This window comes from Lynx rufus, unplaced genomic scaffold (genome assembly GCF_022079265.1).
Source record: "Lynx rufus isolate CCGP_SWC_20201006 ecotype Redwood Valley unplaced genomic scaffold, mLynRuf1.p SCAF_18, whole genome shotgun sequence".
In the NCBI taxonomy this organism is placed as follows: domain Eukaryota; kingdom Metazoa; phylum Chordata; class Mammalia; order Carnivora; family Felidae; genus Lynx; species Lynx rufus.
In genome coordinates this window covers 37,999,789-38,012,153 of record NW_025814832.1, presented here as the reverse complement: position 1 = coordinate 38,012,153, position 12,365 = coordinate 37,999,789, and the positions used below count along the sequence as shown (strand labels likewise).

At 48.2% G+C, this 12,365-nt stretch overlaps 1 protein-coding gene across 1 annotated transcript; it reads left to right on the top strand.

Moving 5' to 3' along the window:
• Positions 1–5,436: 5,436 nt before the first annotated feature.
• On the top strand, positions 5,437–10,819 carry CUNH17orf58 (chromosome unknown C17orf58 homolog). The gene is made up of 4 exons (XM_047081581.1): positions 5,437–5,512; positions 7,890–8,438; positions 8,681–8,872; positions 9,837–10,819. The coding sequence occupies exons 1-4, from the start codon at positions 5,437–5,439 to the stop codon at positions 10,025–10,027; spliced, it is 1,008 nt and encodes a 335-aa protein (XP_046937537.1). The 3' UTR covers positions 10,028–10,819.
• The last annotated feature ends 1,546 nt before the right edge of the window (positions 10,820–12,365 follow it).

The window sequence follows — 12,365 nt, the reverse complement described above, 5'->3', positions numbered from 1 at the left end:
AGTCTAAGTATGATATAAAAGACACTACAGACATCGTTAAACAAAAGACCGATGTATTTTACTGTACAAAATTTAAAAGTTTGATGGCAAAAAAATCGCTAACAGGTTAGAAATCATGAAAATTCTGTGAAGAAATATTTGCAATATATATATATACTGGACAAAGGGTTAAAATTCTTGGGCTAGAAATAGCTCTTAAAAATCATAAAAGAAATCCTAATAAATAGACAAATAATAAGAACAGGCACTTAATCAAAGAAGAAATCCAAATGGCTCATAAATCCATGAAAAGATATACAATATCACCAGCACTCAAAGGAATACAAATTAAAACAAAAAGAAACCTTTTTATTTGTTTTTTTATTTTTAAAGGTTTTACTTTTAAGTGATCTCTATACGCAACACGGGGTCAAACTCACAACCCCGAGATCAAGAGTCACATGCCATACCAACCGAGCCAGCCAGGTGCCCCAGAAAGAAGTCCTTTAAAAAACAACTCTTTAAAACAGCAAGGATATCAAATAATGATGATTTGATGTCCCAATGAGGAGAAACAGGCATTATTACCTACCTACCCTGATTGTCGGTCAGCGTAAACTGGTGCAACACATTTGGGGGACATTTCAGCAATATGTGGCAAAAATATTGAAGTTATCGTATCTTTCGACTCAGCAATACAATGCCTAGGAATTCAGTCATTAAAAATGACCATGGGGGCACCTGGCTGGCTCAGTTGGAAGAACATGCAACTTTTGATCTTGGAGTTGTGAGTTTGAGCCCCACGTGGGGTGTAGACATTCTTTAAAAATCTTTAGTGGTGCCTGGCTGGCTCCATGGGCGGAGCATGTGACTCTTGATCTCAGGGTCATGAGTTCGACCCCCCGTTGGGCATGGAGCCTTCTCAAAACAAAATAAAATTGAAAATAAAAAAATCTTTTTTTTTTAAGTTTATTTATTTATTTTGAGGGGAGGAGGGACAGAGAGAGGGAAAGAGAGTCCCAAGCAGGCTCCATGCTCAGCTCAGAGCCTGATGCAGGGCTCGATCTTATGACCATGAGGTCATGACCTGAGCCAGTTATCAAGAGTCGAACACTTAACCAACTGAGTCACTCAGGTGCCCTGAAAATAAAAAAAATCTTTTTTTTTTTTTACTGTTTATTTATTTTTGAGAGAGAGAGAGACAGAGAGACAGAGCCCAAGCAGGGGAAGGGCAGAGAGAGAGGGAGACACAGAATCCGAAACAGGTTCCAGGCTCCGAGCTGTCAGCACAGAGCCCGACACGGGGCTCAAACTCACGAACCGCAAGATCATGACCTGAGCCGAAATAGAGAGTCAGACACTTAACGGGCTGAGCCACCCAGGCGCCCCACCCCCAACCAGTCATTCTTCAAACCAGAGTTTATGTGGTGTCCCCAGCCACCCTAACTTGCCCTCCACATTGCCAACCACTCCTTTCTCTCTAACGGGTACAGCTTTTTAATATTGCATTTAACACTATAACTGAATGTTATTTTTCCACAAGCACCTGTGAGCCATGTGAAGGGAGGATTTATGCCCTAATATCCCAGGACCTAGCCTAATCCCCGGGGGGGGGGTAAACCTAGCAGTTGTCTTTGAAAATCTGACGAATCTGGGGAGACCCCGGTCTCCAACAAGATGGTCTTGAAATCAAAGAACTAGAACATGACCATAATTTACCTAATGGAAACTAAAGCAAATATGTATGTACTCTTTTTGAAGAATGATTATGACTGGTATTTCTGGCTTCTAAAACAGTGTCTGGAACAAAGTATTTTGATAACAACCAGTGGTCTGTAATTCGATTCCGGCACTGACCACCCAGAGTTAGTGCAGACCCCACTATTTAAAGGGCAAGGTCCACAGCAAGACGGCTCCTAATTCAGACCAACTGGCTACAGATCTCGGGGCGCTCATGATCTCCCTCAGGTGCGATCGTTTTCTACAACTCGCAGAATTCAGGAAAGCACTATACTTATGACTGCGATTTTATTATACAGGGTACAAATCAGGACCAGCTAAATGACCAGACACAGAGGGTGAGACCTGGAAGGGTCCCACATGCATAGCTTCAGTGTTCTCTTTCCACGGATTAGGGAGTGTCACCCTCCCGGCACATGGGTGTGGTCACCAACCAGGAAGCTCCAATGGATTTTCTTTGGGGTCTCATTAAACAGGCTGGGTGGAATAAATCATTCATTGGTCATCAAACTGAACCCAATCTGTAGCCTCTCTTCCCTCCCTTGGAGGTCAGGCTGGCTCAAAATCCTGACCCTCTAAATGGCAGGATTGGCCTTTCTGGTGAAAGCTGGTGATAGCTCCCATCCTGGGGCTCTCAAGGGGCCCTCCAAGAGTCACCTCATTAGGATAAACTTAGGTGTGCTCCAGGAAGCTTATGAATAACTGAGACACTTCTATCGCTTGGGAAATTCCAAGGGGTTTAGAAGCTCCACGCCAGGAACCTGGCACAAATTCTTTATTATACAACACACAGTAGACGCTCAATAAATATTTGCTAAGCGGAAAGATACACTAAACATACCTGAAATTGGCAGGGGAGAGAAAGGCAGTTAGGCTCTTAGACTCTGCCACCTGACAAGTGTATATACCTATTACGAAGTCGGACACATTAGGCTACAAAAAAACCCAATACCGTTAAACATTCCAATCTTATGACAAACTCCCCCTGTTCTGGTTTCTATTACCAAGCACCCTGATGATAATTTGACTTCTCATGTGACTTGTTTATAGAAAGACAATGCTAGCCAGGCTGACATGAGAGTGCGTGTCTGCCCGAGTTGATTTGTCCTTGGAAATTAATAAAGTGACATCCTGGCTTACACGGATCAGTCTCTTTGAGTTCTGTGTGCCCTGCACCATTCGTGTGGTTTCTGAGTCAGCTGCCGCCCCAGACCCAACCCTGGACTCTGGCAAGTTCTTCCAGGCTGGTGCCACCCCAGCAGCCTCTAGGAGCCCGTGGGAGCCAGCCAGCCAGGTCTCTCTGCCTCTACATTTCAGGGTGTGGGGCTTCAGGGCATTCACAACATTCCTGCAACAGAAGAGTTTCGGGAACACCCCAAATTGGATCTGGGAGACTTGAATATAATCTCACGCAAGCAGGTATGTCTGAGATGTGGTTGTAACTGAGAAAGCTTAAGCCTAATTAATTTTATTCCACTTGACTTAAAGAAAGAACACGTGAAAGAAGGGGGATCTGAGGACACCTGTAAACTGGACCTCGAGAACACAAATTTCACAGTGTTTATCCGGTCCTGGCCAGAGGCTGGAGACATTGACGCTGGTATACACAGGCCTTGCAGTAACTGGAGAGATTTGCTCTTTTGGAGGAAATAGAGAACTCACCCCTCTAAAACCCGAATGAGGAAGATTAGCCCACCATGAGCTGCATTTCAGTGTTGTGCTCAACAAGAAAACTTGTGGTTAATAATTAGATCGCTGCATCCTCTTTACTGTATCCTCTCCATTGCAAATCAGTAAATGACATTCTGGTTTATACAGCTTCTTTTTATGAGTTTGGTTAATATGAGTCAGTCCTACAAATCTGATGCATTGACGTAAGTGAGTTTCAAGCTGAGGAAAGTTGAAGATCGGACGGCAGAAGATAGTGATCCCCCCCAACATATTGTCAGCCTGTGACTAGCTGGCCAGCTCCTCTCTAGATGAACGTATTTACCTCACTGTCTCCCTCAAACCACAATAAGCGGGATTCAGGAAACTGTTCCACAGTATCCCTTTAAAAAAAAAAAAGTTTATTTTTGGTGATCTCTACACCCAACATGGGGCTCAAACTCACACCTGGAAATCGAGATTTGCGTGCTCTTCTGACTGAGCCAGCCAGGTGTCCCTGTTCTACGGTATCCTTGAATCACATTCTCTTCGGATGTCTCCCATGGCTCCGTGGTCTCACAACCCTTCAAAGCAGTCTGCTTTCTAGGAGATCTTGGTTGGGATCCCGAGGATCTTTTGATCCTCAAGGATCTTGAGGATATCTTTTCTTAAATTAGAATGAAGCCTGTCACCTTACAGCTTTTGCCTACTGGTCCTTTCACAAAAAACCACAGATGTTTTTGCGTCCCTCGGCTGCTTAGCCTCAGTTCCTGTGAAGGAACTTGGTGGTGGAATCAAGCCTTCTCACTCCCCTGTTGTTCTCCCAGCCTCCCAGGGTCTTTCTGGAAAACGTGATCCCCCCTGAATCTGGTCAGCCCGCGAGCACTATTATTTTTGAGACATGAGATACGGGTGCAGCAAAAGTTTGTTATTTCTTTTAGCAGCTACATCTCGCTGCTGGCTCGTACGCTCCAGTTGAAATGCATTCATCTCAGTGCATTTCCCCTTCCTTTTGGATTTGAAGCTGTTGGAATGAGATACACAGTGGCAAGGTTGTAGGCTTACCTTTGGGGAAGGTCCCCCTTTGGGGAGCGCCCCCTTTGGTGAATGCTGTTTCTGTTCAGTCTGAGGAAGAGGGTCCTTAGCTCAGGACTGATATGTAGAGCTGTTCTGAGAATTCAGACCTAAGCTGTGAATGAGTATATTTTTCTTAGAGAGAGAAAGAGAGAGAGAAACCGACCTACCTTTCTCGGGGAGAGGAGCCATCGTTAGAGACCTGGGAAGGTGTTTTCCTCATTTTTATCTCCTAGCACCTGGTTGGGTAAAAGGCACTCAGCATGGGCTTGATGAATGTAGCCAAGGAGATACCAATTTCAATTGAGAGAGAAGGAAAAAAAAAAAAAAAAGAGAGAGAGAGAGAGAGAGAAAGAAAAAAAGAAAGGAAGGAAGGAAGCAAAGGAAAGGAGAAGAAAAGCTATCTTGCTTAAGGCTGTTTTTCCTTCTGCTTCTAGAATATAAAAATGGCATATATAGTAAAATAGTTTAAGCAAACCTAGGTTTGGTTTCTCTTAGAATCCCTGACACATTCCCGGATGAATTCTTCCCTGTCATCTTGAATCCCTTCCACAAGCCCAAGTTGTCTTCAGCACTAATTTGCCTATTTGTTGACTTAATCTGGAAAAAACTTCCTATCACTCATTCTCCCCCCACCCTGTCCCTTAGCCCCTCAACACCCTTATTCCCTCCACTTGCCACCCCACCCTCTCCCCACCCCCCACCCCAGTCCGCAAACCCACACGGGTTTCAGGTTTAGGATTTGATGTTGTCACTGCCCACGGACATTCGCAGGGACAACTTTGAGAGGCCATGTGCTCGTCCCCCCTTAGGAAGTGGGAGAAATCCCTGCAGCTCGGTTTTGTTCCAATGGTCTGTTCAGTGAGTGATTCCCGTTTCCCCAAAGGCTGCCCCTCATTAGCATGAACGGGGGTGGGGGTGTGGAGAAGGGGTGGGGGGAGAGAAAGAGCAAAAGCCCAGGCTCAGTTTTAGAGCCTGGGAACCGTGTCTACGAAAATGACAGCTAGAGCTTTCTGGCTCCTCTGTTTGATCGTTGGATCATCTCCCGAAGCCCCAGTGGCGGAGAGAAAAGGTAAGATCGGTGAAATGCTGAGTCCTGGGAGAGGAGCAGGGGTGGGGTGGGGTGGGGGGTGGGGGGACTGGGGAGAGGGCGCGCTGAAGGGCGGGACGAGAAAGGGGTCAGAGTTTGCAGGAGAGGGGACTCCCGGTCCGCGTTCGTGTTCGAAAGGAGCAAAATGTGTCCCCAGGATTTTGTGTGTCCTGGCAGCCTTTTCGGAAAGAAGCCAGTTCAGCTACTGAAATGATCTCGAGCGAGCCGGGCAGGCTGGAGAAAACTTTGCATGTTAAGTAGTTGCTCCATCGCAGAGGAGGGAAAGTGTCAAAAGGGGTCGCGGCGTGCCTTTCGGGCGCCGTGCGGGCCGGGCTCGCAGGACGCGGCGGGCGGCGGGCGCCCCGAGGAGCGCGGGGCCCGCCCTGCGCCCGGGCCCGGGTCCCGCGGGCGATCCGAGGCGCTGGGTGCGCCCGCCGGGGCTGAGGGCGACGGGGAGCCCAAATCGGGCATTTCTCCCCTCTCACTGCAGCCCCAACGAATGGCCCAGGGATACCTGAGTCTTTAAAACACACACACACACACACACACACACACACACACAATTTCATGCATGAGATGAAAAATAAGTTACTGAGGGTATGAAACAGGGGTTCTCTGCAGGGAGAGGTTTTTGTTTTGCTTTTATTTGGATGTTCTCTTCGATTCACTATCTCTGGGAAAAATAGCTTCCGCACCTCACGGGGGCAATTTACTTTGGGTTATTTTTCCACATGGAAATTGAATGACTTCAGTGGCATTTAACCCAAATATCAGACAATCTTTCCCATGACAACAGATGGTGATATCAATGGGGAAGCAGTTGCGAGGTCAACAGTTGACAGTCAGGAATTGGATATCTACCAGAACTTTATTCAGCTGTGTATGGCACAGCGTTGACCATAATGAGTCAGAATCAACCTCTCTGCAAAACATGAACTGTAACCAGCTATTATTGCTGGGTGAAAGCTGATTTTAAAGGAGATTGTCAATTGGGCAAGATAAATCACTTTAAATGAGGTGTTGCGAGAGCTGCGAACCGGCAGACCAAGCTCTTCAATGCAAGAGGAGAGAAATGCCAAAAACCAGCCGTTGAAACAACTGAAAAAGAAAAATAAAGACTGGTTCTTGTGCCTCCTTTGGAGGGGCACTGGGACCCAGGCAAACGGGGAGGTGATATTGTGTAACTGGGCATGGAAGGCTGCCCAGCTCCCAGGCTGGCTGAAGTTTGCTCACTAACCTGTCTGCAGAGCTGGGGGAAATCATTAATAATTCTAAAAATTTTTCTCATGCCATAATCATTGAAGATATTTTTTTGTTTGTTGGTTTTCCTCCACCAGGGCAGGGCGGGGAGGTGGGGGGGGGGAATGTAAGTGATGTGTGTGTGCTTTTATACTTAACCAGGGACCTCTGCCTCCCAGCCATGCTTTAAAAACCTTTCGTAGCTGTGGTTTACTAGTATGTGGTGTCCAAGAAGCCAGATAAAAATCCACTCACAGAGACCAAGATGACAGTGTAAACACGGATGGGAAAACCAAATAGTTCTGTTGTCAGGGGCGCTCAAACAATTAGGAGAACCTGTAATATGAGACCTTTCCCCCTGGGGTTTGCTCTTGGTACTTTCTCAACAAACTGTACATAGCAAAAAGGCGGATGTTTACATATATATATATATATATATATATATATATATATATATATATATATTAAACGGCAAAAAAGAGTTTGTTAACCACAGCCGTCAGTTGTGTTTAGTCCTTAGAACAGATAGGTTGGTGCAATTTTAAAAGCTATAGATTTGAAAAGGTTCCCTAACAAAATGCAATGTTCCCATGTGGTGAGAACTTCTTCCTTGGTTGGCCTCGTTCTCAGAGGGCAAGACCCTCACCTCGGTCTTCCCGCGGGGCCTAGGAAACCCGTGCTCCGCTCGGACCTGAAGCCGGGGAGGCTTCCCTCCCCTCATCACAGGGGCGCCTTCGTCTCCCCCTCGCGTTCCCTCTCCTTCACTTCCAGGGCTCCCGACCTCCCCATCGCTCCTCTCGCAGGTGCCTGCTAAGTTTCTATGGTCCCCCATCTCTCCTCCCCCAGGGCCCTTTCTCCCCCACCCCCACCCCCGCCCCCGCCCCCGGCCTCTCCCCTCCGCAGCCTCGTCCGCTCAGCCCGCCTTCCCACCTCCCTCAACCTCCTCGGCCTCCCCACTCGGCCTCCCCACCCCTTCCCACTGGGTCTCCCTCCCCTCTCGGCCCCTCCTCCCCTCCCGTCCCCACTCGGCCTCTCCTCCCCTTCCCACAGAGTCTCCTCTCCCCTTCCGGCCTCTCCTCCCCTGACGGCCTCCCCGGCCTCTCCTCTTTTTCCCCTACAGCCTCGCCGCCCCACAACAGGAAGCCCGACCCCGGCGGCGGCCCGAGCGCGGAGGAGACGCCGGGGCCCCGGGCGCAGCCGGTCCCGGAGGCCCCGCGGCGGCCGCGCGCAGCCGAGGCCGCTCCCCGCGCTTGGTCCGACCCGCGACGCCGGAAGCCCCCGCCGCCCGCCGAGAACCGGGCCGGCTTCCGGGAGGCCGCGCGCGCGCCCGCCGGCCCGCCGAGCCCGCGCCTCGCGCAGGCCGAGAACCGCGCCTCGCCGCGCCGCGTGCCCGCGCTGGAAGACTCCCCGCGGCGCGCGCGCTCGCGGGCCCTGCGCTTCCCGGCCGCGCGGCCGCCCGCGCGCGCCGCCGAGGATCCCGCCGGCCCCGCCCACCCCAACCGGCCGCGCGCCGCCGCGCCGCCCCCGGGGCCCGCGCCCGCGCCGCCGCCGCCGCCGGCGCCGCGCCTCAGCCCGCCGCGGAGGGACGCGGGACCCGGCACCGAGCCCTGCGAGCGCGCTTGCAGAACGGACCTGGACGAGCGCGAGTCCTACTGCGCGAGCGAATTCGGTGAGCCCCGCCCCGCAGCTCCTCCGGGTCCGGGCTGCAGAGCCCTGGCCGCGAGGCGAGCCTCTCCGAACCCAGAGTGCCGGGCTGTGCTCGCGGACTCCCCTAAGGGCAGACCCTGGAGAAACCCACCCACTCGATCCTGCAGTCCTCAGACCCGTGTGGACTATTTCGTGGTGTGTGCAAAACTCACTGGGGAAAGAGAGGAAATGCGTTTCTCCAAACTCTTTGTTTTTTGAAAGCAGCAGTGAACGGAATCGTGCATGACGTGGACGTGCTCGGCACAGGGATCCGGCTGGTGACTCTTCTGGTGGACCGGGACGGGCTGTACAAGATGAACCGCCTGTACATCACTCCGGACGGGTTTTTCTTCCGAGTCCACATTTTAGCCCTAGACTCCTCCAACTGCAATAAGCCATGTCCAGAATTTAAACCTGGTATTGAAACTGATCTGACCACTTTCTATATGGACTTTGTCACCACTTGTAGCTTGGGTGCCACAGCCTCGTCTGTCGGTCACCCCAGTACCGGTGGGTGGGGGAGAGTACTCGAAAATGAATAGTTTGCAGACGACAGGTATATATTTCGGTCACTCCGATTTCAGCTCCACCAGCCTCCCCCGTGCTTCTGGTTTAAAGGTGGGAACGGCGTGTTTTGGCACAAAGCGGGCACTCAGATTTTTTTGTTGACAAATGGAGTGATGAAACAGCGTTGCCAGAGGGATGCCTAAGAGGCTTTTCGGAAAAGTTTAGAAAAGTCTTTTTGGAGGATGGGGGGTAGGAAATACGCACTCCCACATCTTCCTAGAGGTGTGCTCTGGAAAATCCTCCTGATACATTGTGATTAAGACCTTTGTTTTGTCATGTTGGCAGGTTACAGGCTGATTATCTGGTTATCTTCTAAAAGGTCACCAGACTGTTTCCACCTGTTGTTTGAGGGTGAAATGTCTGAGAATCAACATATGCAGCAATAGATTCAAGCTTAGGCTTTTTTTTTTTTTTAAGGATTTTATTTTGGGGGCACCCGGGTGGCTCAGTCCCTTGAGTGTCTGATTTGATTTTGGCTTAGGTCCTGATCCCAGGGTCCTGGGATTGAGCCCTGCTTCCAGCTCTGCGCTGAGCGTGCAAGCCTGCTTGAGATATTCGCCCCCCCCCACCCTCTGCTCACGCGTGCTCTTCTCTCACTAAAATAAAAATAATCATGAAAAAAGATTTTAGAGTAATCTCTACACCCAACATGGGGTTCGAACCCACAACCCCAAAGATCAGGAGTTGCACACTCCACCGAATGAGCCAGCCAGGTGCCCCAAGCTTAGGCATTTCTTGACAGTCTCAACATTTTCTGTTCCTTGGCTTTTAAAAGACACTGTGAATTTACATTTTGGTTACTTTTTTTTTTTAGGCAGCAGGTATATTGTGATGGGTCACATCTACCATAAGAGACGGCAGCTCCCTACAGCTCTCCTTCAGGTCCTGAGAGGACGGCTCAGGCCAGGAGATGGCCTGCTCAGGAGCAGCAGCAGCTATGTGAAGAGATTTAACCGAAAAAGGGATGGGCAAGTTCAAGGTGCAATTCACACCCAGTGTGTTTGAAATGTACTACTGTCCTTGCCCTTCTGGATCATAAGAGACTTGGCTGTCAGCAACGAGACAGGCAAGGTCTGTCTTCGTGTAATGGGGTCTTCCTGTGGAGTGGGGCACACAGCTCCTTCGGGAAGTGATTGCGTAGTTCCAGCTCGAATCCTGAAATTGCCACTTTCTTATTTACAAAATGCTTCTTCCGTGGTATGCTTCTGAGCTGCCTGGCAAAGTTACTCAACTCTAGGGGCACTTACTCACACGGCTCAGATAACTGACCTGTCCAGTTAACAGATCACTGCTTCATGGTGTTTATTTTTAATTATTTTAATTTAAATACATTCTTCAGTAGAAATAGTTCACAAAAAAACATTTCCTTGATTTTAAATATACAACTTTGAGTAGGTTATATCGCGTATCAAACCAAATTTCATACTAAAACCATCACATTTTAAATTCTGTACATAACAGTAAGTGCACTAGTCAGAAGACATATATGAAATGTCATTTAGATCAAACACTAGGGTCAGAGCTCAAGACAAGTATTAAAGTTTTACACTTAAAAAGTACTAACGGGCTTAATTCAAGCAAAATATTATTCAAACAAGTGTTCCTGATGTACCAAAATGTAAGAAATAGTTTGTTTTCATGCCTCCCTGCTCCTAAAACATATTTTGCGTGCCGAACTGGCAACACAATGTCTATCCCAATGCTAGACATATTCTGGGCGTATCTGATGTCATTTTTCTATTAAGACCAAGTATCATGTTTTGTGTTTGTCAAGTAGTAAATCTCGCCTTGAAATCAGATCTTGGATGCACCTGTTTTGTTTGTTTGTTTTTTTAGCCTCACTCAGCTCTAAAGGTTTAGGAAAAAGCCCTTCTCGAACTTACTCCAAAAACCCTGGAACCAATAGTCAATGACAGCTTGCAAATATGTGAATTTTAAACACTTGCCGGTTAGTTTGCAAAAGGTAGAATCACTAGCTGTATTTAATATCGATTTTATACTGGAGTCCACAAAGACATTAACAATTTTTTTTCAGAAGACCAAGCTGCACATCAGTTAATTTGAAACCTGTGGATAGAGACACGGATAATCCATGGTTGAATCTATGGTTGCATGAGGAAAGATAAACAGGAACTGAGCTGAAGGGAAAAAAACCAGCCTATGTGGTCCTAAAGGAGATGCGCTCCGGGAGCTCAAGATGTGTCTTTAGACAGTCTTGATGGCACACGGAAGCACTGTATACGTGAAGGATGTTGAGGCCAGGACGATAGAGCATCCATAAGGAAGTTAGCAGCAGTAGCATTAAGATGTAACATCTGATTGTGTGGGAGATACTATTACCTGGTGTGTCCCAAACGGGGGGGGGGGGGTTAAGGGATAAAATAACATTGGAGAGGTTCTGACTGTTCTGTGGTAAAGCGTTATTCAGGGATTTTTTAGAGAATTTTCCAAAAGTGAGTCTTGCTAAAACTTACTAAAAATCATGGTAGAATTGCTTCTTGGGACTGGATCAATTGCATTGTAACACCGACTATCAGCCAGTAGAGTAAGCAGCAATTGAAGAGCTTCTGGCTGTTTTTTTTTTTTTGTTTTTTTTAAGAGTAAAGATTAACAGACCTAAGTTGTGCCAGTCACAAAAACCAAAGCTGAATTTTTCAGCGTGAAAAAGCTAAGTGGTAATCTCGACCAACGCGGTGGGGAAAATTGCAAAACGGCCAAACGGGTAAATTATCGGCTGGATGGTTGGAAGTTAGAATAGTTACAAGGGTTCTTCTATAAATAGCTTTGGATTAAAAGGGAGGGGAACACATCACTTTGACAGAAGCCTGAGGGTTAGGGTTAGGGTTTGATTAGACTGATTTGATGATAGTTTCTGAGTTTTGGAAACACACAAAACGGCAGAACTGTGTGATCTGTGTGACGCGTGGTCATACGGTTAGTGCGTACGTCCCGGCAAACACAAGCAGGCCAGCTTTTTAGGAGCTGCCCAGGGTTATGGCCATCGTTCAAGACCAGGTTGCAACGAGAGACAAGTGAGGCTCCAGTGAGAGCAGTGATGGGCGGGGGTGTGTGTGCACAGGAGGTGGTAAGACGGAGAATCCCAAGTTGGGCAAAAAAGGTTAAGAAGAATTTCATTGGCCACAATCTGTAATTTTATGGAAACATTTAGCAAATTCATTGTAGTTCCTAATCCTTTTGTCCTGATAGATTTTTCTTAGCACGTGCGTTTGTGCGCCAAAGACTAAAAGACTATGTGCGCTGGCAGTAGTCTCTCAATAGAACACTCCATTGCCTTCGAGAGGAACTCGGTACCATCCCTCCTTAGAATTAAGCTGTTAGAACT

What these genes read in the sequence shown, in the direction of transcription:
- CUNH17orf58 (XM_047081581.1), top strand. Translation starts at nt 5,437, where the DNA reads ATGACAGCTAGAGCTTTCTGGCTCCTCTGTTTGATCGTTGGATCATCT. An exon ending in CCCAGTGGCGGAGAGAAAAG is followed by an intron (nt 5,513 to 7,889) that starts GTAAGATCGGTG and finishes TTTCCCCTACAG; the next exon opens with CCTCGCCGCCCCACAACAGG. An exon ending in CTACTGCGCGAGCGAATTCG is followed by an intron (nt 8,439 to 8,680) that starts GTGAGCCCCGCC and finishes TTTTGAAAGCAG; the next exon opens with CAGTGAACGGAATCGTGCAT.